The 24,205-nt window shown below is 38.1% G+C and overlaps 1 protein-coding gene across 1 annotated transcript; it reads right to left on the bottom strand.

Annotated features, from left to right (window-relative positions):
• Positions 1-21,143: 21,143 nt before the first annotated feature.
• Positions 21,144-23,895, bottom strand: LOC149002547 (uncharacterized). The gene is made up of 5 exons (XM_089137379.1): positions 23,394-23,895; positions 22,798-23,299; positions 22,504-22,705; positions 21,895-22,380; positions 21,144-21,785 (listed from the first exon to the last, which is right to left on the bottom strand). The coding sequence occupies exons 1-5, from the start codon at positions 23,749-23,751 to the stop codon at positions 21,339-21,341; spliced, it is 1,995 nt and encodes a 664-aa protein (XP_088993505.1). The 5' UTR covers positions 23,752-23,895; the 3' UTR covers positions 21,144-21,338.
• Positions 23,896-24,205: the final 310 nt, after the last annotated feature.

The following is a 24,205-nucleotide window of genomic DNA, read 5'->3' as shown; positions in this document are numbered from 1 at the left end:
GCAAAGATGGAGCCCCAATGTTGAGCAAGCCACTTCGATGCCAAGAAAATGCTTAAGGGACCCAATGTCTTTAGTATGAAATTTGGTGATATCTGAGTCTTGACCTCTTGAAGTAAAGTGCAATTGGAGCCAATGGTTGTAATATTGTCCACATACACAAGGATGAATATGGAAGCATCATTCCGGTGAAGAACAAATAAGGGGTGATCAGCCTGTGATTGGGTGAAACCAAAGCTAGGTAAGGCAGTGGATTATTTGGAGAACCAGCTCCAAGAAGCTTGTTTAAGTCCATTAAAAGAATTGTGGAATTTATACACAAGGTTCTCCCCTCTATGACGATATCCAGGAGGAGTCACGTAAACATCTTTGAAAATGTCTGCATGTAAGAAGGCATTATTGATGTCTAATTGTTCCAGGGCGAACCATGTACTACGAGGACTGTAAGGAGAACTCAATCAGTTACTAGTTTAGCAATTAGAAAAAAAATGTGCCATGATAGTCAACCCCCCTCAATTTAAGTGTATCCCTTAGTGACAAGTCCACCGTTCGATAGAGTCATCTACCCAATGCATGATTTTGTAAACCCATTTTGAGCCAATAGCTCTTTTTCCAGTTAGTAATGGGACAAGGACCAAGTTTTATTGGCGAGAGTACCAACATTTCAGCTTGCATGGTATCTCTGCATTCTGGATGTTTCATTGCCGTTGTGAAGGATTTGGGTTCAGCTGTGCTACTGATGAGGGAGAGGAGAAGCATTGGCAACTTGAAACAGTCATACGAGGATATGTCTTACCATGATTATGTATTTCCTTGGGTAAGAGACAAGAAATAATCTTTGAGATAGGTAGGGGTTTTGCTGATATGAGAAGGCGTGTTATAGTTGGAGGAGAGGAAGCTCTAGAAGGAGCACGAGGGTCATATGGTGGAGTGGGTGTAATGGTGTAAAGGTGTCAGGGGACAAGGTAGGGGATTCAAATGGTAATATCATAGTCTTGGGAAGAGAGGAAAAACGTATGAAGGACAAGTGGAGGGGCTCGAGTGTAAATGATACGGAAAATGATTTTTTTTTTCATGAAATGTGACGTCAAGAGAGATGTAAGTACTTTCGTTAGAGAGGTCAAAAATCCTTTTGCTTTTTGTCCATGAGCATAACCAACAAATATAACATAAATGACCCGTTGATCAATTTGTGTTGATGTTGGTTTGGCAGCCAACACAAAGGCATCCAAAAACCCGTAAGTGATAAAACTTAGTAATCTTTTGAAATAAATTTTCGTTTTGGGTTTTCTCATGGAATACTATTAGCCATCGAAATTAGGGTTGACAGGTAGAAGATGAGAGACGTTTCAGAGAGAGCGAGAGAGAGACTATGTCTAAGACATAAACTCTAGGGTTCTATTTACACAAGAAGGTATTAGGAATGACAATGTGCTTCCTGAGATTCACCGTGTTACAGATCCTCTCTCTCTCTCTCTCTCTCTCTCTCTCTCTCTCTCTCTCTCTCTCTCTCTCTCTCTCTCTCTCTCTCTCTCTCTCTCTCTCTCTCTCTCTCTGTGTGTGTATATATATATAGAGTCATGGTTCACCACTAGTCTAAGACTTAAACTCTAGGGTTCTATTTACACAAGATAGGTATTAGGGTTTTACATTGACTATGTCTCTTGTTCATTTGAATACAACTCTTAGTATGATTCACTTGTTGAGATAATGTAAGCTTTTATAAACCTTGAGGTATTTGAGATGGAGTCTTAGTCCTGGAATCATGATGGGTGCCTGTAGTGGTTGGTTTGGTCAAGGCTTTAGAGGAGCTGCCAAAAATACCCTCTACACATGAAAAAAATACCTCTACACATGGAGTAGTGATGGCAGCTAGGGCAACCCTAGGTTCGACTAGGGTTGCATAAGAAATACCATAATTATTATTTGACTGAGAAAAACCATAATTATCCTTAACACACCCCCTTAACTCAAGGGTAGAGATGAGACCTTGAGGTTGGAAGATGAAGTGTTGAACCATTGATGTGAGAGAGGCTTAGTGAGTTGGCATTATGTGGATAGATACCAAACCTAAAGATCTCCCTTGGCAACCTTATCTTGAACAAAATGGAAGTCAACATTAATGTTTGTACACGCCAAGAAAATAGAGTTGGCAGTGAGATAAGTAGCACCAATATTATCACACTAAAGTATTGGAGCAGTAGGTAGATAAACATATAATTCTTTTAACAAAGATTGCAGCTATGTGAGTTTAGCAATTGCATTGGCTAGGGCTTGATATTCAGCCTTAGTACTTAAGTAAGCCTTAGTGTGTTGCTTCGTAGAACTCCAAGAGATAAGATTAAAATCCAGAAAGATAACATAGCCACTAGTAGGTTGTCAATTATCAGGACAACCTACCTAGTTAGCATCTAAAAAGGCTGATAAACCAATTTGAGATTGCCGATGACTAAGAAGACCATGGGAAAAGGTCCCTTTCAAATACCTTAAAATTCTCTTTATTGCAAACCAATGATCAAGAGTATGAGAATGCATAAATTCACAAACTTCATTGACAACAAACTAACAATCTGGGAGAGTCATAGTTGCATACTGAAGGGCACCAACTAGGCTACGATTGAGTGTAGGGTCATCCATTATTTCCCCTGTAATCTTGCTTAGCTTATTAGTGGTAGAAACAATGTAGAGACAAGCTTGCGGTCAACATATTAGCCTGTTTAAGTAGATCCTGGATATACTGGTGTTGAGAAAGATGAAGTCCATCATGTGTTCTAGAGACAGACATACCGAGAAAATAATGAAGAGGTCCCAAATCCTTGAGGTAAAGATTGAGCCAAGTTTGCATAGGAATTGAGCCAATAAAGAGTTAGAACAATCAATCAATATAGTATCATCAACGTACACTAGCATAAACATATCCCAAATAGATCCATGAAAATAAATAATAATGTTTCAGTTTTGGAACCAATAAACCCATACTCAAGAAGAAAAGACCTAAGCCAATCAAAGAGGAGCCTATTTCAAAGCATAAAGAGAGCAATGAAGTCTACAAGCATAGTCAAGATGAAAAGCATTAGTGAAGCAAAAAGGTTGTATCATTTATGTAGTTTCATTCAAAAAAACCATGAAGAAAGGCATTCTAAATATATAGTTTCCTAATAAGCTCAAAGCGAGAAACTACAAGGGCGAAAACTAATCGAATGGTAGTTGGCTTAACAAAAAGACTGAAGGTTTCATTGTAATCCGAGTTTTATTGCTGATTGAAACCCTTAGCCGATAATCGGGATTTGTATATTTGAATAGAGCCATCTGCATTACGTTTGATACAAAAAAGCCATTTACATCCAATGACATTGTGAGATGAAGGAGGTCGAACAAGAGATCAAGTACCATTCTTCAAGAGAGCAACGAACCATTTATTCGTAGCTTTTACGCTAATGAGGAAATTTATTTGCAATAGTCAAGGAAGTAGGCTCAATCTGGGTAGGGTCAAGATTGGAATGAGATAGTAATAGAGCCCTATAGTTTGCCTTGGATAGAGTTATCAAGGGATATACATTGAAAGAGGGTCGGGGTTTGGGAGAGGGTAGGGTATTTGAAATGTCATATGGTAGGTCCACAACTAGTTGAATATGGGAAGAGGATTTGGTCAAGGGAGTAGAGGAATTTCTAGATGCTTGGGTGTTGGGAGATGAGGGGTTGGGGACCTAGTAGGAGATTTGTGAGAGTAGGAGACTGGAGGAGAAAGCCTAAGGAATGAATTCAGTCTAGGTGGGGGTCCCAAAACTGAGGGAAGTGGTGGTTGTATTGGAGTTGGATACAGTAGAGGGGTAGCTCCTATAATGGTGGTATATGTGGGGGGGGGGGGGGGATTTACCTCATTGGCAAGGAAAGGAAATAACCTTTCATCAAACACAACATAGTGAGAAACATTAATCTTTTCAATGCTAGGGTTAAAACACTTATATCCTTGATAATTGGATGTGATGCACTACTGCATTTCATTATACTATTATTTTAATATTGTGTAGGTATGTTCCAAATCCCTAAATTATTTAAATAATCAGTAATGCTTGAACTTCTGATCCATAACCGGTCGATACACATTGTTGTCCATCAGCCTCTTATACGGTGAAATTAGACTGAACCAATGACAATAAAAGAATTAGCGTAATTTTTTGAACCCGGAGATATAAACAATTAGACCCAAGAGTGGGATTTTGTGCATTTCGATCACACAATATTATTTTGTTTGTGGGATTTTGAATCTGATCACTATGCTCCTTAATAATCTGCAGACTGTGTGCCTGATTTGTTAGCACATTATGCCTTTGATGGATCTGTATACTATGCACTTAATTTATTAGCATACTATGCCTTTGAGGGATCTGTATAATGTATGCTTGATTTGTTAGCACACTATGCCTTTGATGGATTCGCATACTGTGTGCATGATTGATTCGTTTACTATACTTTTGAGTTATCTACATATTGTGTGCTAGATTTATTAGCACAATATGCCTCAAATGGATCCGCATACTGTGTGCCCTGATTTATTCATATACTATGCACCCGATTGATTCTTTGCATACTATGTGCTAGACTTGATTTGCACACTTTGTGCATGTTCACGTGTTTCGAGATTTGGTTATGATTTGGCAATCTTATGTTTTTAATTATGTGATTATTAGTATTCTTACATGTTAAAGATTAAATTAAATTTTTAATAAATGTAAGATTAAATTGGAATAAAATACATAGTACTAACGAGCACAACCCTTGTGGCCGGAGTAAGGTGGAAAGACTGAGTTTGTACCAATGATGGCAACCTACGAGGTGTACATGGCCTTGTGCCTAGAAGCCATTTCAGTGGTGAAGGGATAAAAGCCACTTTGGTGGTGAAGAGAAACGTGCATCCTCTAGATTTACCTCGGCTTAAGATTATAATATCAGAAAATTAGAGATGAAAAATATGTGAAATAATTTTTGAAAGAGATATGATGCTTTTCCAAATCGTGTTTTCTCTACAAAGGAAGTGTTTGGTTTCGTCATATGTGCATGTTAATTTTCTCATATTACTGCATGTCTAAAGCATGGTCGTATTATATATTCATTGAACTAGTTTAGCTCATTTTATCCCCTTATTATAAATTGACATGTGGACTCAAGACAAAGATAATGATATTGCAGTCCAAGGAAATGATTGAAACCTCAAGTTCCTGTTAGAATCCAGAGGTTTAACTCATTTCGGTTCAAGGGTTATTTTTGAGGTTATGTATAAGATAGTATAGACGTTTGGTTTAATGATGCTATAATACTAAAGTCTAAAGTACTTTTTTAACTATATTATAATAGTTGCTATCAGATAATTTGAAGTTGTACTTTCCCTCTCTTTTAATACAAAAGTTTTTGCTGTTGCATGTTGATGATGGTCTTAGTTATTTATAAGATAAGGAAAAAGAGAAGTAACAACCAATTCTCCTAAATGAGGTTTAGGTGCCATAGGCCCACCTGACCAATTGGGGGCATGACACGAGAACTATATCCAAAGAAGACATGTAATATGAACTGAAATTCCAGCTTGTTTTTATTTTATGGTCTCAAGTAAGGATAGCAAACACAACCAAAACTCCTTAAGAAATAAAAATTAAGCTGGATTTAAATAATATGAAGTAAGCAAAAATATTTTTTAGCACTTGTGTTGACAATTTATTAATGAGAAAAGCTACAATTTCAAATGCATGCATCCAAAATTTTATGGGCAAGAAGAATGAGCCAAAAGAGTCAATCCAGTTTCTACGATGTGCTGATGACTATGCTCAATAATCCATTCTGCTCATGCATGTGAGGGCAAGAGAGTCTGTGTTCAATGCCATGTTCTTGAAGGAAGGTGGAGACAGTCTATACCCCCCCCCCCACCGCAGCCCAAGTCACTATGAAATCACTTAATGCATCTAGAAAAGAGATTCTCAACAAACAACTTGAAACATACCAACAACCTCAGATTTAATGGAGGAGTGATGGTGGCTACAACAAACCTAGGTTCAACTAGTGTTACATAAGGAATACTATAATTATCCTTAACAAGTATAGAGATGGGCAAATGGTTAATCAAATAGAAGCAAGTAGTAAGCACATAGTCACCCCAAAAATGCAAAGGTAAATTTGCTTGGAAATGAATGTGATGCTGAAGCAACAAGACATCAAGGCCAAACAAGAGAATGGATTGAAAATGGAGAACTTTGTCTCTCCAAAGTTTCTTCAGAAACAACAATATTTAGTTGTCTAGAAAAGACGCATAAAACATGGTCGTCGCCCCTGACCACCACAATTCTATTTGGTTACTAAGCAACTAGCGCTCTGATACCAAAATGATATCGAAATGACAAAGATATCAAGCCAAACAAGAAGAATGGATTGAAAATTGAGAACTTTGTCTCTCAAAAGTTTCTTCAGAAATAACAGTATTCAACTACCTCAAAAAGATGCACAAAACATTATTTATAGTGCCAAAAACCCTAAAACAAAAAAATGCAAAATTATGAAAATGCCTACGAAAATAGTAAAGTGCCCAAAACACCCTCAAAACAATCCTGATATACAAAAAGACTAGGTCCAATCCTTCTCACAAGCTCATTTCAATAAGCACATAGTCACCCCAAAACTGCAAAGGTAAATTTGCTTGGAAATAATGTGATGCCAAAACGACAAAGAAATCAAGGCCAAACAGAAGAATGGATTGAAAATGGAAAACTCTATCTCTCAACAGTTTCTTCAGAAACAACAATATTAGTTGCCTAAAAAAGATGCACAAAACATGATTGTTGCCTTAACCACCGCAATTCTGTTCGGCCATTGGTAGATGCAACCTGGCGCTCTGATACCAAAATGATGCCGAAACAACAAAGAAATCAAGGCCAAACAAAAAAATGGATTGAAAATGGAGAATTTTGTCTCTCAAAAGTTTCTTTAGAAACAACAATATTCAACTGCCTCAAAGAGATGCAAAAAACATGATTTTATAGTGCCAATAAACCTTGAAACGAAAAAAATGCAAAATTATGAAATTGCCACTAAAAAGAGTAAAATGCCCAAAACACTATCAAAATGATCCCGAAACGCGAAAAACGATGTCTGCCAACATGAAAAATTTCATCCCATTGCATGTCCTTAGTAAAAAAAAAGGACCTTGAGTTACCCCATGTGCCACCCCATATGCATCAGAATGGCTCTAGCAATTGTAAGGAGGTGTGGATGTTTACACTCCATAGCAACATTTTCTTGGGGGATACAGACACAACTCAACTGTTGGAGGACCCCAAGGGATTGCAAAAAATAGTGTCCTTAGTAAAAAAAAATTCATGAGCATTATCAGAGCGAAGTTGATGAATAGACGCGTTAAATTGAGTTTTTGCCATGTTGGGAAAATAACAGAAAATTGATGCTAGTGGTTTGTTAACTAAATCCATGTGGCACAAGAGTAATTGTCGACTACAGTGAGAAAATAATAAGCACTAGAGATAGAAAGAAGACAATAAATACCCCAAATATCCATATGGATTAATTCAAAGCAATTAGCAATAGAAATTGTACTAAATTGAAATGGCAAGCATGTTTATTTGGCTAGAGGACACAAAATGCAAATATCTTTATGATTAAAAGTAATATTATCATTCAAATTATTAATTTAGAGAGAAGGATGGCAAGTCTCCAATGCCAAGGATCAAAATGAGAATGAGACGTGGATGCAAAACCTATGTGAAGAGATGATTCTAATAAGTAAATTGTTTGTTGGTCTTGAAAGTGACAAGGATCTTGATGAAAGGTAATTGAACAATTAGTTTGTGTAGTAAGTTTGCTAACAGATAAAAGATTAAGTTTATAGGAGAGAACATGTAAAACATTTTTAAAAGGTAAGGTTAATAAATAAGGACACGGTAGCAACATTGGTAACAAGAACCACGAAGCCCCTTAGTAAGGTGATAGAAGAGGGTTTTGAACATGGGGTAGAGGATGGAAATAAGTTAGGGTCAGAGATCATGTGGTTTGTGGCCCCAGTATCAAAAGTTCGTAATAAAGGATGGGGAGTAGCAAGAAGAGCAATACTTGCAACATTTGCTAAGGTGTGGATATTACTAGCAGGAAGGAGAGAGAAGAATTGTAGGGTATTATCGGGTTCTTTAAATCAGTGAAGCCAAGGTTGTTTTATGCTTTTAGTGTCATGATTATAATATGACCCCATTTTGGACAATTGCTACTATTAGGGATATTTCGGACAAACCACACCAAACCCTAGCCGCCACTCCCTCTCAATCTTATGCGGCTAGGGCTGCTTCTAAGACTTCCAAAGTTGATCAAACTCTAGCTACTACATTGAAGAAAGTCTCTACAAATGGTACTCACAAGAACTCTACCCAATCCAAAGAAGAATTTTACAAAGATTATAGTTTCTATAGAACCCTGGTTAATATTTTATGTAATCTAAAACATTCATCTTCTTGTAAATCCAAACACGGTAACTCAGGGAATCCAAATGATCACAACTACAAGAGTCCTAGAACACTGATGAACAAGAACTCTACCTATATAGAAGAAGCCATGTACACAACTTAAAGCATAGTGGAAAACCCCCTACCACTATCACCATCACCATCAAAGAAGACTCCATCCCTGTGTGCAAACCAAATCTTGACTATAATATGTGGATTCATCAAGACCAACTTCTCATGTGTTGGCTTATTGCCTCGCTCATCGAATCTGTACATGCTCAAGTCGTTGCTTGTTCTACCACCAGAGTAGTCGGGCATCATCTTCGAACTACCTATGCAACACCATCTTTAGCGAAGATTATGCAACTTCATCTTCAATTACAAAACATGAAATGGGGTAACAATACTATTCATGACTACCAATGTGGCTGCTGGTAAGACTATTCTAGATGATGACATTTGTTTGAATGTTCTCAATGGTTTGGGCCCTATTCGACCTTTGTTACTGTCACACCCCACCCAGCCAGACCCAATCCCACCTAAATACTCGTGGGAGTGATACACTATAAGACCATGGTTCGGTGACAAATCCATACAAACATATGACATAGCATAATCGAAGGACAAGAATAAATCAACTCTAAATTCTAAGTTATTAAATTTGAATTATCAAAGAGGTTACAACTATCCATTATTTAAAGCTATGTATTAACTAATGTTGATCAAAAGTATATTCGAGTTTGGATGAAAAGAATAGTTTGTTTGCAGCGGAATTAAACTAAACTAATTCTCTATTGGAAGCTAACTCCATAGGAACAGTCCTGGCACGAGCACGTAGTGTGAGTCCACTTCCTCTACAGTAGCTCCTTCATAATAATATGTCGGCTCCAGATCCTCCATTTGAATGGAGTCCTCATAACCTGCAATATAATCTAAAAGAAACTTACATATAAAAGGAATGAGTTAAACAGAACTCAGTATCGTCAACTCAACAATCATATCATGCATTCATTCACAAATTCCCACATCATAGATATAATATTAATGATGATATAATTAATGATAATAATATGATTAATGAATGAATATAATGTTATGCTCCTAACTCTACCAGGAAGTCTCTATGGTAGACATGCATTAAGTTGAACACCAGTCTCCTTTGGGCGGTCTCCGTCACTCTCCCTCAACAAGAGGCGTCTTTTGGATTCTCTACGGCTGTTGGGTAATGTCACACCAATCTGTGGTTGGGGAGATAAGTCACCACTATCTCACATCAGCGTTTGGCATAAGATCTGGCTCGTGTCAAGGACAACTCTAGGCCCAATGCATAGTCATACGATCTCGTACTATATATGGTTCAGATATCTCCCCCTCATGCCTAGTGCCCTTTTGATTTGATATCCTTCTCTACCTAGGAGTGGTATCCTCAACAGGTAGCATCTGTTGGATCCTATTCCTTAACCTAATGGTCATCCATATATAATGGACATGATACTCTCCATGTCCTCTCAAGAGTTGGTTACTGGTCTTGAGCGCCCATGAGCCTTTATCTACTATATGTGTCCCTACCATTCCATGATGGCAGTGGGCCTATTTGGTGCTCACAAGACCCAACCACTGACATCACGGGTTAACCGGCTTCAATACCCCTATAAGAATGGTAGTAGTACTTATAGGGTCATCTAGCTAAACACTTTTAGGCAGCTAGTATTCATGTACTAAGGTCTAGATGCATATTCATATAAGGTCACTAGTATATTGGGTGAACCCACAACCCTAGTTGGTAAATAGATACAAGAGAACTAAGTCTCAAAACCAATCCCACACATTTTCATATCATCATTCACAAGATTTGAATAAAATAGAAACAATCATACTTGCTTACCTTTCATTCGTGCAAAGTCACACACAATAATCACAAGATATAAGATAAAAAAGCAATGCAAGATATCAGTAATGAAAGTTAAATAATATCATCAAGCATACAAGATATGGTTAAGTATATTCTTACCTTTCAAATTAGTTAACCTCTCCAAAGTCTCACAATGCTCACCCAAGAATATGTAGCTAGACCCAAAATAACCCTAGTTGCATAAGAGAAAGAGTAAGTATCAATTGCGAATCAATTGGGGTTCAAAAGAGGTCTAAAACATAATTCTCGGATATGGCCGGTTGACTGGCCAGTTGCATAAGCTTGCAGGGCCGGTTGACTAGCCGGTTAACCCACCATCAACATAGTTTGAGCAAAAATTCATATTTTAGCTCCAATTTGAAATCGGATTGAAGCGGGACTTTGCGGTCTTCTAATTAATAGTAATGGGGTCTTAAAAGTACCAAATTTTTTTTCCAACTAGGCCTCAAATGAAAAGCCCCAAATGTGGCTCTCACAATGCCTATGGGCTTCTATGAGAGGTTCAAAACGAGTTTGAATGCAATAATTCATATAATCATCTTTCAAAAACAATGGAAGACATAAAGAGAAGAAAAGGGAAACATTCATTACAATCTATTAGCCCCAACTACCAAAACCTAGCATTTAATGATGAAGAATACCATCAAAACTAGGCTAAAGAGAGAAGTTTTCATGAACACTCACCTTCCTTGGCTTTATTGCGATGATTCAAGCTTCAATACAATGCCGCATGGAAAGAATCCGCAATCTCCCTTGGTTTTCTCTTCTTCCAAACCCTCAACCCCACTATAGTAATAAGAAATACGTTTTATGATGAGTGGAGGCATCAAATAGGGTTTTTTTATACCCGTTTTCCCAAAACTGGCCCGAACTGGGAATGGGCGGTCGAACTAGGGTGGTCAACCAATCCGGTCAATTGGCCATTGGTTGTCCCCTCAACCGGAATCCGATTCCTATTTTCTGTTTGAAAGAAAGGTCTTTCAAGGGCCTACGTTTGGGTATATTTACATTGTCATTTGGAATTTTCTTCATTGGTTTAAGAATGTGCTAAAATCTATTTTTAATGCCTTCATGATTGGTTTTCTCTCTCCTCTTAAATTCTAAGAGAGTGGTCAAGTCATCCATATGGTCATCCACTACCATGGGGTCCACTTTCGAATCTTCGAGCTCGACGCGAATGGCCCACAATTATCGCCTCTTGAGTTTTATGTTCATGGTCCTAAAACCATGGGTTAAAGGATTAGAAATTCAGGGGATTTTACAGTTAGTTCTATAACCACATGTGGATTCCCTGTTACTTTTGTTGAGTTAAAATGCTTGTTACTCACTCAAAAAAATCATCTCAAGGATGACTTAGCCTATGACTCCTTTGCACCTTTGGCTAATCTCTCTCCGACAGGCACTACTCGCCATTATCACCCTCCTTTTCGAGGTCGATCAAAGAACGAAGGTACACCTTTTTAGGGAAGATCTTCAGGCTATTGTCCTCCATTTGTTGCCACTCCACCTTCCCCCTCTACTAGTGGTTACAAAAAGCATCATCCATCTATCATTATTTGCCAAATTTGTGATCGTCACAACCATAAAGCTCGTGATTGCTATCAACATTACAATCATGTTATTCAGGGTACGGCCAATGCTCGCCCCTTTCTGCATGTTTCTGAACTTTTTGGTGGTACTATTGTAAATGAAACTTGGTATCTTGACTTTGTGGCTATACATCACATGACTAATGCCCTTGACAACCTTCAAATTGCTCACCCTTACATTGGTTCTGATCAGGTGTTAGTTGGTAACGTTGCAGGCTTGCTAATCACTCACACCGGTAAATTTTCTATTCCTATAAAGCATTCTCCCATTTTTCTAAATAAAGTTCTTCATTTTCCAACCATTAAGAAGGATTTATTATCAGTTTCCTAGTTTACTCGTGATAATAATGTCATTTTTGAGCTTCATCCTAATATGTTCTATGTGAAGGATCAAGCAACAGTGAATTGTCTTCTCTAGGGAACTGTTAGGAATGGGCTTTACTAGATACACTCGGGTGAATTTTCTCCACAGGCTTTCTTTGGTGGACAAGCTTCAGTCTTCCAATGGAACTCCAGAATTAGACATCCTACTTTTAAATTAGTCCATAGCATTGTTTCTAAATTTCAATTAAAAGTTACTTCTGAGAAAGTTCAGTTTTTGTGTGATGCTTGTCGGAAGGGAAAGAGTCATAAACTCCCCTTCTTTTCTAATTCAGTTTTTAAAGCACCTTCGGATTTGATATATTCGGATATGTGCGGGGCCGTCTCCAATTACTTCTATTGATGGTTTTCGGTATTATATAATGTTTTGGATGCCTTTAGTAAGCACAATTGGCTTTATCCAATGCATTTGAAGTTTGAAATTGTTGGGATTCTTCAAAAGTTTAAGTTACTTGTTGAAAATTTATTTTCTCGATAGGTTAAAATATTGAAAAGTGATTGAGGTGGAGAATATCGCCCTGTCTCTTGCCTTCCTTGTCTCCACATACATGAGAAAAATGGGGTTGTCGAGTGCCACCATCAACATATTGTTGAAACTAGCCTTACCTTATTAGCTTACTCCTCCTGCCCTAGAAAATTTTGGAATTATGCTTATAAAATTGTAGTATTCTTATCAAGAGGATTCCTACTATTGTTTTGGGAAATGTTTCACCCCACTACAAACTCTTTAAAGTCCATCTTGATTATACCTCCTTAAGAGTTTTTGGTTGTACTTGTTATCCTTGCCTTCACACATAAACTAGAGCTTCGCTCTAGCATCCATGTATTTTTTGGGTAGAGTCCTCACCATTGTTGTTATCATCGTTTTAATCCTCAGACAGGTAAACTCTTAATTTCCTAACATGTTATTTTTTATGAAAAGCAATTTACCTTTCACCATCAACCACCCACTGAGGTTACCCATCAATGTCAAGCACCTTTTACCTCTCTCCTTGGCCCTCCTCCTGTGTTCCCTAACTCACCCACCTCCACCACCTTCAATCCCACCACCCTCATCCCCACCCCTGGCCAAATCCCCATCCCTTGAGCCCCATGTCTCCCCTTCCTCTCTCACACCCGAATCCTCCCCTAGGCCCCAAGACTCCACCTCATCCTTATCCTCTCCTTCTTCTTTGGATCTCATCATTGATCTCCCTTACGATCCTGACCCTCCATCTCCTTCCTCACCTCCTCTAAACTCTTCTCTTAATACTCACCCCATGGTTACTAGCTCTAAAGCCCAACTTCTCCCTAGAGCCCTTCTTACATCTACCTCTGATGAAAGCCAGCTTGAGCCTACCTCTTTCACTATTACTAACAAATAACCTCATTGGAGAATGGCTATAGATGATGAATTTAATGCCCTCTTAAAGAATGACACCTGGTCTCTTGTTCCTCCTCCTACTCAGACTAATGTTATTGGTTACAAGTGGGTGTTTCGAATTAAAGGAAGAATGTTGGTGATTCAATTGAATGATACAAAGCACAATTGGTGGCTAAAAGGTTCAATCAACAGGAAGGTCTTGACTACAACGAAACTTTTAATCTTGTTGTCAAACCCACTACAATTAGACTAGTTCTATCTCTTGCTATATCCCTTTCTTGGCCTATTCGCCAACTAGTCATCCAAAATGCCTTTTTGCATGGCTTCCTTAATGAAACAGATTACATCAAACAATTGCTGACTCTCTTCATCCTGATTATGTTTGTCATCTTCACAGATCTCTCTATGGCCTCAAACAGGACCCTCGAGCTTAGTTTGATCACCTTAGTTATTTTTTATTGAAATTTGGATTTGTGGGATCTAAAACTGATACTTCTCTTTTCATTTATCATGGCATTTATGCTACACTTTATATTTTAATCTATGTGAATGACATCATTATTACTGGAAGTTCTGAGTTGTTACTTTCTAAATTTATGACTGCTATTGCCTCTATGTTTGCTATCAAAGATCTTTGACCTTCACATTATTTTCTTGGAATGTCTGTGTCTCCATTCTTTAATGGTCTTCATCTTTGTCAACAGTAGTACATTATTGATCTTCTTCACAGAGCCAACATGGGTGATTGCAAGCCTGTTACCAACCCTCTTTCTCCTTCTACCCAGTTGAGCAAGTTTTCGGGGAGCTCATGGCCGATTTTACCTTGTGCAGAAGTATTGTGGGGGCACTTTAGTATGCTACCATGACTCGACCTGACATCCAGTTTGCTGTCAACAAGGTGTGTTAGTTTATGCAAAGTCCAACTCTTGATCATTTATTTGTTGTCAAAAGGATTTTGTGTTACTTAAAGGGTACCATATCTCATGGAATTGTTATCATCAAATTCTCTGTATACATTAATAGCCTTTTCTGATGTTGACTAGGCTGGTTGTCCTGACATTCGTAAATCTACCAGTGGTTATGTTGTTCTTAGGACCCAACATTGTATCTTGGAGTTCTTGAAAACAATCCACTGTTACTCGCTATAGTATGGAGTCTGAATATCGAGCTTCGCTAATGCTGCTGCTAAGCTCACTTGACTACAATCTCTCCTCCACGAGCTCCATGTATTTCTGAGTGATGCTCTAGTCCTCCGGTATATTTGTGCAACCTACCTCACAGCAAATCATGTTTTCCATGCTCGTATGAAATGTGTGGAGATTGACTTCCACTTTGTTCGTGATAAGGTTGCCAAAGGAGATCTTTAGGTTCATTTCTTATCATCTAAGGATCAACTGGTTGACATCTTCATCAAGCTACTCTCTACTCAATGTTTCACCACCTTGTTGGCCAACCTCAAGGTCATTTCACTTCCCTTGACTTTCCGGGGGCGTATTAGGGATATTTCTAACAAACCACACTAAACCCTAGCCGCCACTTCCTTTCAAGCTTATGCATCTAGGGTTGCTTCTAAGATTTCCAAATTTGATCAAATTCCATTTACTACACTCTAAAGGGTCTTTACAAATGGTACTCACAAGGACTTTAGCCAATTCAAAGAAATGTTTGATAAAGATTACAGTTTCTATAAAACCCTAGTTAATATTTTATGTAATCTAAAACTCTTATTTTCATGTAAATCCAAACACTATAACTTAGGGAATCTAGATGATCATAACTACAAGAGTCCTAAAACATTGATGAACAAGGACTCTACCTATATATTAGAAGCCATGCACACAATGTAAAACATAGTTGATACATCAAAAACTCTCCTGTGAACGTAGGTTGAATTCAACTGAACTACATAAACTCTCTCTCTCACGATTCTAGCAGTTACCATTCAAAGTTGTGGTGGTGGCTGAGATGAATAAGCCATTATAGAGGAAGACAATGTCGTTTAGGCTGATACTATGTTAAGATTGAGTGGATATGGATTGGATAGATTTTTGTGGAAGGATACAAGATATAGAAACATAAAATGGAGCTATCACCTCCACATAATAATATAACCTACCAATCCTATGTAGACAAAATATAAAAACTACCTTATTAAAATCAATGACCATTGTACAAAGCAATAAAAAAATAAAAAAATCTAAGGTAAAATCAATATTACCATTACATGATTACTCAATTGATCTATAATGACGGGGACAAAGCTAACGGCTGGAATCCATCGTAGAACGATGTCCAGTTTCCGGTGATTCTAAACCTATTGAGAAGGGGCCTTCGCACTATATTTGGAAAAGATAGCCAAAGAGACAGCAGCCTCACCGGACGGTGTGATATACAGCTTAGAGGTCGGTGAATCGCCTGAACCTTTTCCTTTTTGGGTAAAACGTACAGTGAATAATACAGCAAGGGAATTAAGTGGGCTAGTAAGGATAATTAGGTCACTTCGGTGGGTAAATAATGGTATTTATGGCTGGGTCGACTCTTTCTCAAACAGTTCATCTGCATTTGGAAAACCATAATCCTGAAGATCGACTTTATCGTTCATTACCAAGACTTGACTTGGACAATTAATATACTTCGTAAAATCAATTTCTTGAACAGAAAAAAAGGTCAGCTGTGTTCCAACAAAATCCCATGTGATGTGAGTTCCTTAATCAATCTGACGGACTTTATCAATATTGACCGCTTCCTCTCGTTTTTCCATCCATTTTATCAAATGTTGTTTAAGCCGAGAAGGAAGAATGGGTGAGAATGAGATTAAATGGTTAACTTCATACCATTGCATTGATTAAATTATCAATGACATGAGTCATGCTGATCTTGCGTGGGTTTATTGTGATGATACTTACCTATCAAGAGAAAAGTAAAATAGGGAACTCCATTTTCTATTTTGCAGAATTCAGCCATCGCAGATTCAGAAAAAAATTATTTCTACCACAACTCAAACACAAGCCTGTGATGGAATCAAGGTGACGCGAGAAGTTAGAACTGGAAGTTGGCGGTACAAGGAGTTGTCAATTTCTATTTAGAAATGAAGGGTTGATTTTCAAAGACGCGTTCTCAGAGAAACAAGTGGGACTATTAATATTCTTCATGAATTTTTACTTTTCTATAGTTGATTATTTCTTCTCTTAACACCTCTTCCCACAGCCTATATAAACCCATTTCAGTTCTGTCCCAGGAGGCCAAGACACAGCATCGTTTGTTTCCTTATCTTCCTCTATTTTCTCTAAAATAAGCTAGCTTTTCTTTTAAACAGTGAACAGTGCTCCACATTCTTCTCCATTCACCATATCATTGTGAAAAAAGCATGGACATCGAACAAGCAATGGCTGGAAAGACCTATTGGCATCCAAAGGCAGACCTTCATTACCATTATAAACATCTTATGATGACCAACAGTTTGTCCGTGAGAAGCAGCATTGTGGACTTTGATGATGCCCATATCCATCGATCGGAGTACTTTGGCATGCATGAGATGGGAGTAACCAAAAATGACACTGCAGAGACCAAATTCGAATGGTAATTTGTTAAAATTGGTTGACTAGGCCTAGCAATCGATCAATTGATGTCAGAAATTGGGGAAAACATTGGGAGTTTTCTAGATCTAAAACCAAATGCATGTTCTCTGTACCTAGGAGAGTCTATTGAAGTATTAAAACTTTGATTACATCAGTAAATAAGCCCAATTGGGATTTCACCCAAGGGAAGTGCAAAATGGAATCTTAGATACTGGATGGTGAACCTTTTTTGGGAAACTCATAGAATTGGGGAAGAGAAAACCCAAAATCCAAATTGGATTTCTAACAACAAAGGTGATTGATAGGCTAGTCTATGTTGCAATGACCGACTAGTTTTCAAAGCATTGACTAGCTATGCATACTGATAGAAATAGGAACTGTAATTGGTGAACAACTTACCCTACAAGACCACTAACATGTGTACATTATAATTTGGGATTGGGACAGGAGACAAGTTCTTGAACCCGATAGTGGAACATCATTTGCATTGAGCCAAACACTAAGGCAAGGTAAGGGGAATTTGGATGGTATTTTTAGGAATAAGAATGCATCCAATTTACAATTTTTGCCCCTTGTATGTTGTTGCATGTTTGAATGCTATACTATAGTAGGTCATGCATTCATGGGTTGCATACAAGTGGCTGGTTGTGATATGGTTGATTTATGCATTTTGACTTACTCAACTTATGTCTTATGGTTCATTGAATGGAAATGACATGTGGGGTTATAAAATGACATTCAAATGATATACAGGGGTTTTGGCTATGGCCATTACCTCCAACTACGCATGCATCTGCACATGTTCATACATCATAATATATCCATTTATCCATACAGATGCATTGGTTAGGACATACCCTAAGTGCTACCACCCTATCAATGGGGGTACTGAGGTTGATAACCTATATTGTCAAGTAATGGTATCGTTGGGTGCCCAAAAGACAAAGGGAAAATTGTGAGGTGATACCAAGTTCACTAGTGTACCATCAATGTCATACCAACAGTAGCTAAGTCTTGAGGTATGGCATAGGGTTGTAAGGGGTACTCATCCAACAATAGTGGTGTCTTGAGGATCAATACTCCTAGAATTGTGGGGGATACCAAACCAACAGGAGTGGGTGCTTGAGGAATTGTATTGCTTAACCATGGATAGCACTACAAGGAGAAGACCTTGCATTTGGCTAGGCAAATGCAAATCCCTAGCATGCACAAGTCCTATAGAAAGGTCATGCCTTTTACTTTTAGAGGATGGAAAGGATAATGAAAACTCGTGGATAAGTTGATGAGTGATACGGAACCAAGAGACTCATAAACCATGGTCATGGTGCAGAGTGTGACTGTTGCCTCAAACACCCTATCATTGAGTGAATGATATGGATGAGTGTGGCCCTCCTATAGAGGATTGGTACTGTGCTTAATACATGGTATAGCAGTTAGAGACTAGCACATGGATAAATGTATTTGTTTGGCATTTATAGGGTTGCATATCATACATTACGAATGTGATTGTTTCCCCTCATGAGTTCGATGGAACTTATTCCACGAGAAATTTCTTCTTTTAAATGATGCTACAGGTATGGAGATGGTGATGGTACAAAAGATGCCCCTGTCTAAGGAGATGGGTAATGCGGAGGCGTGGAATCCAGTTAAGCCATTCTTGATGCTTTATGTTGCTGTTATACAGGTTTCTATGCCTCACACATCTCATAGGGGGTTGACATATTACACTCCATTTTCCTCATAACTGGTAATATAGACATGTTTGGAGTATTAAAGAATTAGCATATCAAATTGTATAACATATATCATACATATATTATATTATAATATCTATATTATCATCATTTATTAATTTCAATATTTATTATTAATAATTAATAATTTTATTTTATTTAATGTATTTTATATTAGTTTTATATAAATATTTTTAATTCATATTTAATTTATATAAATATAAATAATTTATTTATTGTTATAGATAAAATCTACAGAGAATTGGAGAAATTACACTTAGACCCCCTGTATTTGTAATCAATTACATCTACTACCCTTGAAAATTATAGATGTCACCCTATTGTTAAAAATTGAAAACTATAAATAGACAACTCTCCTGAAACAGTAAGGGAGCATTTGTAATTGATTTTTTTTAGCGGCAATAGATGTAATTGATTGCAAACACAGGTCTATATGTAACTTGCCCTAGAAATTTTATTTACATATATTATTATTATCGTACATATATTATCATATATTTTTCTTTGTGGTGTGAATATTACCCTATTATAAATATGCTTAATTATGGTACTGTATTAGTGGTCCAATGAGGGATCTATATCATGGGACTTTGGGTTACTTAGGTAGGGGTTTAAATCCTCTGTAGAGTTTAAAGTAGAAACCATCCAGCTGTCAGCCTACCAAACAACACCATGTGTTTCACAACAGATCCTGACCATTGAATAGTTTAACTATTCAATCTGTTGTTAAACCAAATCAAATTGATGAGATTCATTGATCAAACTAAACCGTCAAACTGAATCACTGATTTGCACTCACCCTTGACTCACAACTTCTCTTCCCATAAAGTTGCCATTGCCGGCCGGAGTCGTTGCATTTAGTCCCTGGTCTGGAGTTGACAAAGACTTTGGCGAACAAATCCTCAAGGCCTTTCTCGATCTTCTTCTATACTCTTTTTATTTTAATTGTAGGTGATTTGCATTACACAGGCTGAACAAGGTTAACGCTTGAAGAAGAGGAACAGAGAGCAATTGCAGAAAAAATGCTTCTATTTGCATCCTTTGCCTCACGCTACTACTCCAAGAAGCTCTGAACATGAGTTTCTTCCTCTGCATTCTCCCAAGGACTGCTTACACTTCTTGTTCTACTCCTCCTCCTCCTCCTTAGATTCCAGTAAAGGATTCTATTTTGAATTTATCAGAATTAAATTTCTATTACATTAATAATCAATGGAGATTTTAATCTATGATCTTCTTCACTTTTTTGAGTATTCCATTGATGTTCTTCAATAATCTATTATTGCAAATTTGCAATTGCAAAGTGCAGAGCCATTTAAAACCGTTATATTCATTGTCCATTCAAATGTTAGAGCCATTCTTTGAGATATGATTATATTCTGTTGTGAAAAAGTCCATTAGATTGGACAATACTTACCGTCATACGACTGCGACGTTGTGGAAGAGGTTTGCAGATTCGATCTATCTGTTTTTCCCTTTTGAAAATGAGTCAAGATATCATGATTTGGTTGGATAAAACGTACCGTTTAAATTTAGACCTGAACCGGTTTATAGAAAAAACAAGTGTGCAATTAATCAACAGCCTGAATTTTTCATATGACATGTGGCGCTCATCCCCAGCGGCTGCTGGATGGCCACTAGGATGGTGCCACTAAGGATTTTAATCCACTTAGGTAGACTTGGCATGCCTAGCGTGGCGTGTGACAAATGCCAATTCATTCCTTGCCCCCACCGCTCCCCCACACCTACCCACAAAAATTTTAGGACAAAAAGAAAAATGGGACACACATCTACAGAACTCAAGCAAAGAAAAATTACCTATTATGAAACTTGGTTTAATAAACAGAACACTTCATTTACCAAAAAGAAAAAACAGAACACTACCAACGGGGGTTGGTCCAAGTGGTAAGCAGCTTGGTTCGCTTAAGCAAGGTTCCGGTATCGAATCCTTGTGGATGCAAAAAAATCCCCGCTGGGAGACTCACCCACCACAGCCAGGTGTGCGACGCGGGTCGAACCATCGGTTTATAAACCGGGGTTGACCAACCAAAAAAAAAAAAAAAAAAAAAAAAAAAAAGAAAAAACAGAACACTTCACAGCACTAGAGTTGTTAGTTGGAGAACAAAAAGAATTACAATGCAAGTAGAGTAAAAACAATATTAATGGAATTTGATTCTAAGATACATTTTTTTTTCGTAGATAGTGTTAAGGATTCTTAACACATCATATAATGCTATATTTGGAGATGCCCAAAGATGGGAAAGAGAGAGCTAACTCTCTACACCCTAAAATGCGCAAGGCTGAGATCTATGTCCTTCGGAACCCTCCTATGTGGAGGGAACTTGGGGAGGAAACTTGAAACATAATTAGCAATCTCCAAGTAGTTGGTGTATTTGCCTATGAGTACTTCATTGCTGATCTTCTGATTGTCACTATGATCATCTCCACCGTAATTCGATCTGTTGTTTTTAATTTTCAATCCAGCCTTTGCTTCACTTAGAGGACTGTCTAGTGGTGCATAATCTTCCCCCAGTATGTTCTCCATGAAAGCTTTAGACTGAAATGTCCAGTTACCAGTCTTCCAATTGAAGCAGTAGAGTGGAAGGAACCGCTGACCATATTTTGCAATAAACTCTAATGCAGCTAGAATGAACTCAAACTCTTCTTTCGACATGTAGTAAGGGAAACTAACTCTAGTCCACCCAGGTTTTACACCAGTGTAACCCTATCAAAACAAATTCAAAGTAAGATTAGTCGGAGTAAATTTAAAAAGATCATTTGCCAGATTTTTGTGAGGTTGAAAGATTAATTTATCTTAGCAGTTAAGGATTCACCTTTTGTATAGCATCACGGAAAGCTAGTGAATGAGTCTCATCGACACCAAGTAGATGGTGACCATAGGGTCCAGCACAAGCACACCCAGCTCGAGCTTGGATTCCAAAAAGATCATTGAGGATCTTTGCAACGAAAGGCCCATGGAGAGGTTTATCTCTCTTGTTTCCCGACTCGGCCCACATATATAGACTGTTGCTACCCCTTCCATCTTTGCTCTGATCATAGGAGGAAGAACTGGTGGTAGAGTAAACCACGAAAGAGAGTACTGCTTGTCTTGGAGCACTCGTATTCCCTAACACCCATATGTTTTTGTTTGGAAGAAGCCTTTGCATTGCTGCATTGATGTAGACATGCTCCTGGTTTTCAATCACGCTGTATCCCATGAAATCCTTCACCCAAAAAGCCATAGCTGCTCTTATCTTCTGGATGATTGGTGGAGTTCCAGCATCTTCCCTTTCTTCTACATCTTTGTAGTACAAAGTGTGCTGCATATTGATTCAGATGAATTAATTGTCATACGTTAGCTAATAAGTCCCTTCATAAAGTAATTAACTAGTAAGACAATGATAAATATAGGAATAATCACTTAGAGTAATGAGGAGGCTTACCTCTTCACTAAAAGCATTGACAAAATCAACAGTTCCTCCTCCGCAAGTGGAAGGTGCAGAAGAACTCAACTTGTACAAGGCCTTGTGCATCAATAGGAGGCCAGGGGTTCCAGGTCCGCCAACAAACTTGTGTGGGCTCATGAATATAGCATCGTAGCCTTCTATCTCCCCAGATCTCATGTTAATCTCTGCGTAAGGACCACTGCAAGTATCAAAGTAAATAATTTTTATCAACAATGAGATAAGAGAGAGTAATTGAAGAAACAGCCACTATCTAGACTAATATATTCTAACCTTGCTGCGTAATCAAAGCAAGCAAAAGCTCCATGCTGGTGAAGAAGCTTGGCGATGGCATGTGTATCAGTGTATGTTCCAGTAACATTACTACATGCTGAGAATGATCCCAACATAGGACGTCTGGAATCCTTGTAAGACTCAAGTTGGTGACTTAGAGCTCGCATGTCTATCAAGCCATTATCATCAAGCCCGATCTCTATCACCTCAGCTAGGCTGTTACGCCATGAGAGGAGGTTGGAGTGGTGCTCGTATGGTCCAACAAAGACCACCCATCTCTCCTCAGTCTGTAGGGTTGATAATATCTTATCTCTCATGGTTGAAGGCACCGCGATTCCCATCACCTCTTGCAGGCGCTTGATGGCTGCAGTGGTGCCAGAGCCACAGAATATGAGAGCATCATCTGGTCCTGCGCCTAAGCAATTCTTAATGTATCTAGTGGCATCCTTGACCATCTTGGTGGTCTTGAGCCCCACGTAGCTGTCACTAGTATGCGTGTTACCTGTGGCCATGCACCCAACCAGAATGAGGTTTAGCAACCTACATGCTTGATAGTATCAATCATCAAATGCTCTAATTCAATCAAATCAACTTACCATAAAAGGGAAGAACACTATTGTTGATATAATCTTCGATGAATCGGAGACTTCTACCGGAGGCGGTGTGGTCTGCATAGGTGAGAAGGCGTCTTCCAAAAGGAGTGTTGAATTCAACGTCGTGTCCGATCAACTGTGATCGTAACCACTCAAATTTGGTTTCTGCTGAATCATACTTAGTGACTTCCATGTCATGCATACCAAAGGACTCCGATCGACTGCTACGGGCATCATTCCTGTCCAAAATACTACTGCTGATGGATAAATTGTGGCTCATCATGGGATGTTTGTCATGTTGATGAAGGTCTGCCTTTGGATGCCAATATGTCTCTCCAACCATGGATTGTTCGTATTCCATGCTTTTTTCACAAGAAGATGGTGAATAGAGAAGAAGGTGAAGTACTGTTTACGGTTTAAGAGAAGAGCTAGCTTATTATAGAGAAAATAGAGGAAACTATGGAAGTTAAGGAGGCAAAACGGTGCTGATCTTGGCCTATTGGGACAGAACTGGAGAGCTTATATAGGCTGTGGGAAGAGTTAAGGGAAGAAATAATCAACATGTAGAAAATTAAAAATTCATGAATACTGAAGTATTTAATTGATGAATATTAATATTTCCACCTGTTTTTCATATAACGCGTCTTTGAAAGTCAACTCTTCATTTCTAAAAAAAGAAATTATATATTATTTTATTTTATTTTTGTATTATCCCTCTTATATATTTATATATTTTGGCTTGATTGAGGAACTCACCTCACATGGGATTTTGTTGAAGCCGGCTGACCCTTTTTCCCGTTCAAGAAATTGCTTTT

The sequence above is a fragment of the Hakea prostrata genome, chromosome 10 (assembly GCF_041222555.1).
Source record: "Hakea prostrata isolate BN-2017 chromosome 10, UWA_Hpros_2, whole genome shotgun sequence".
Lineage (NCBI taxonomy): Eukaryota > Viridiplantae > Streptophyta > Magnoliopsida > Proteales > Proteaceae > Hakea > Hakea prostrata.
This window is presented reverse-complemented; position numbering and strand designations above follow the sequence as displayed.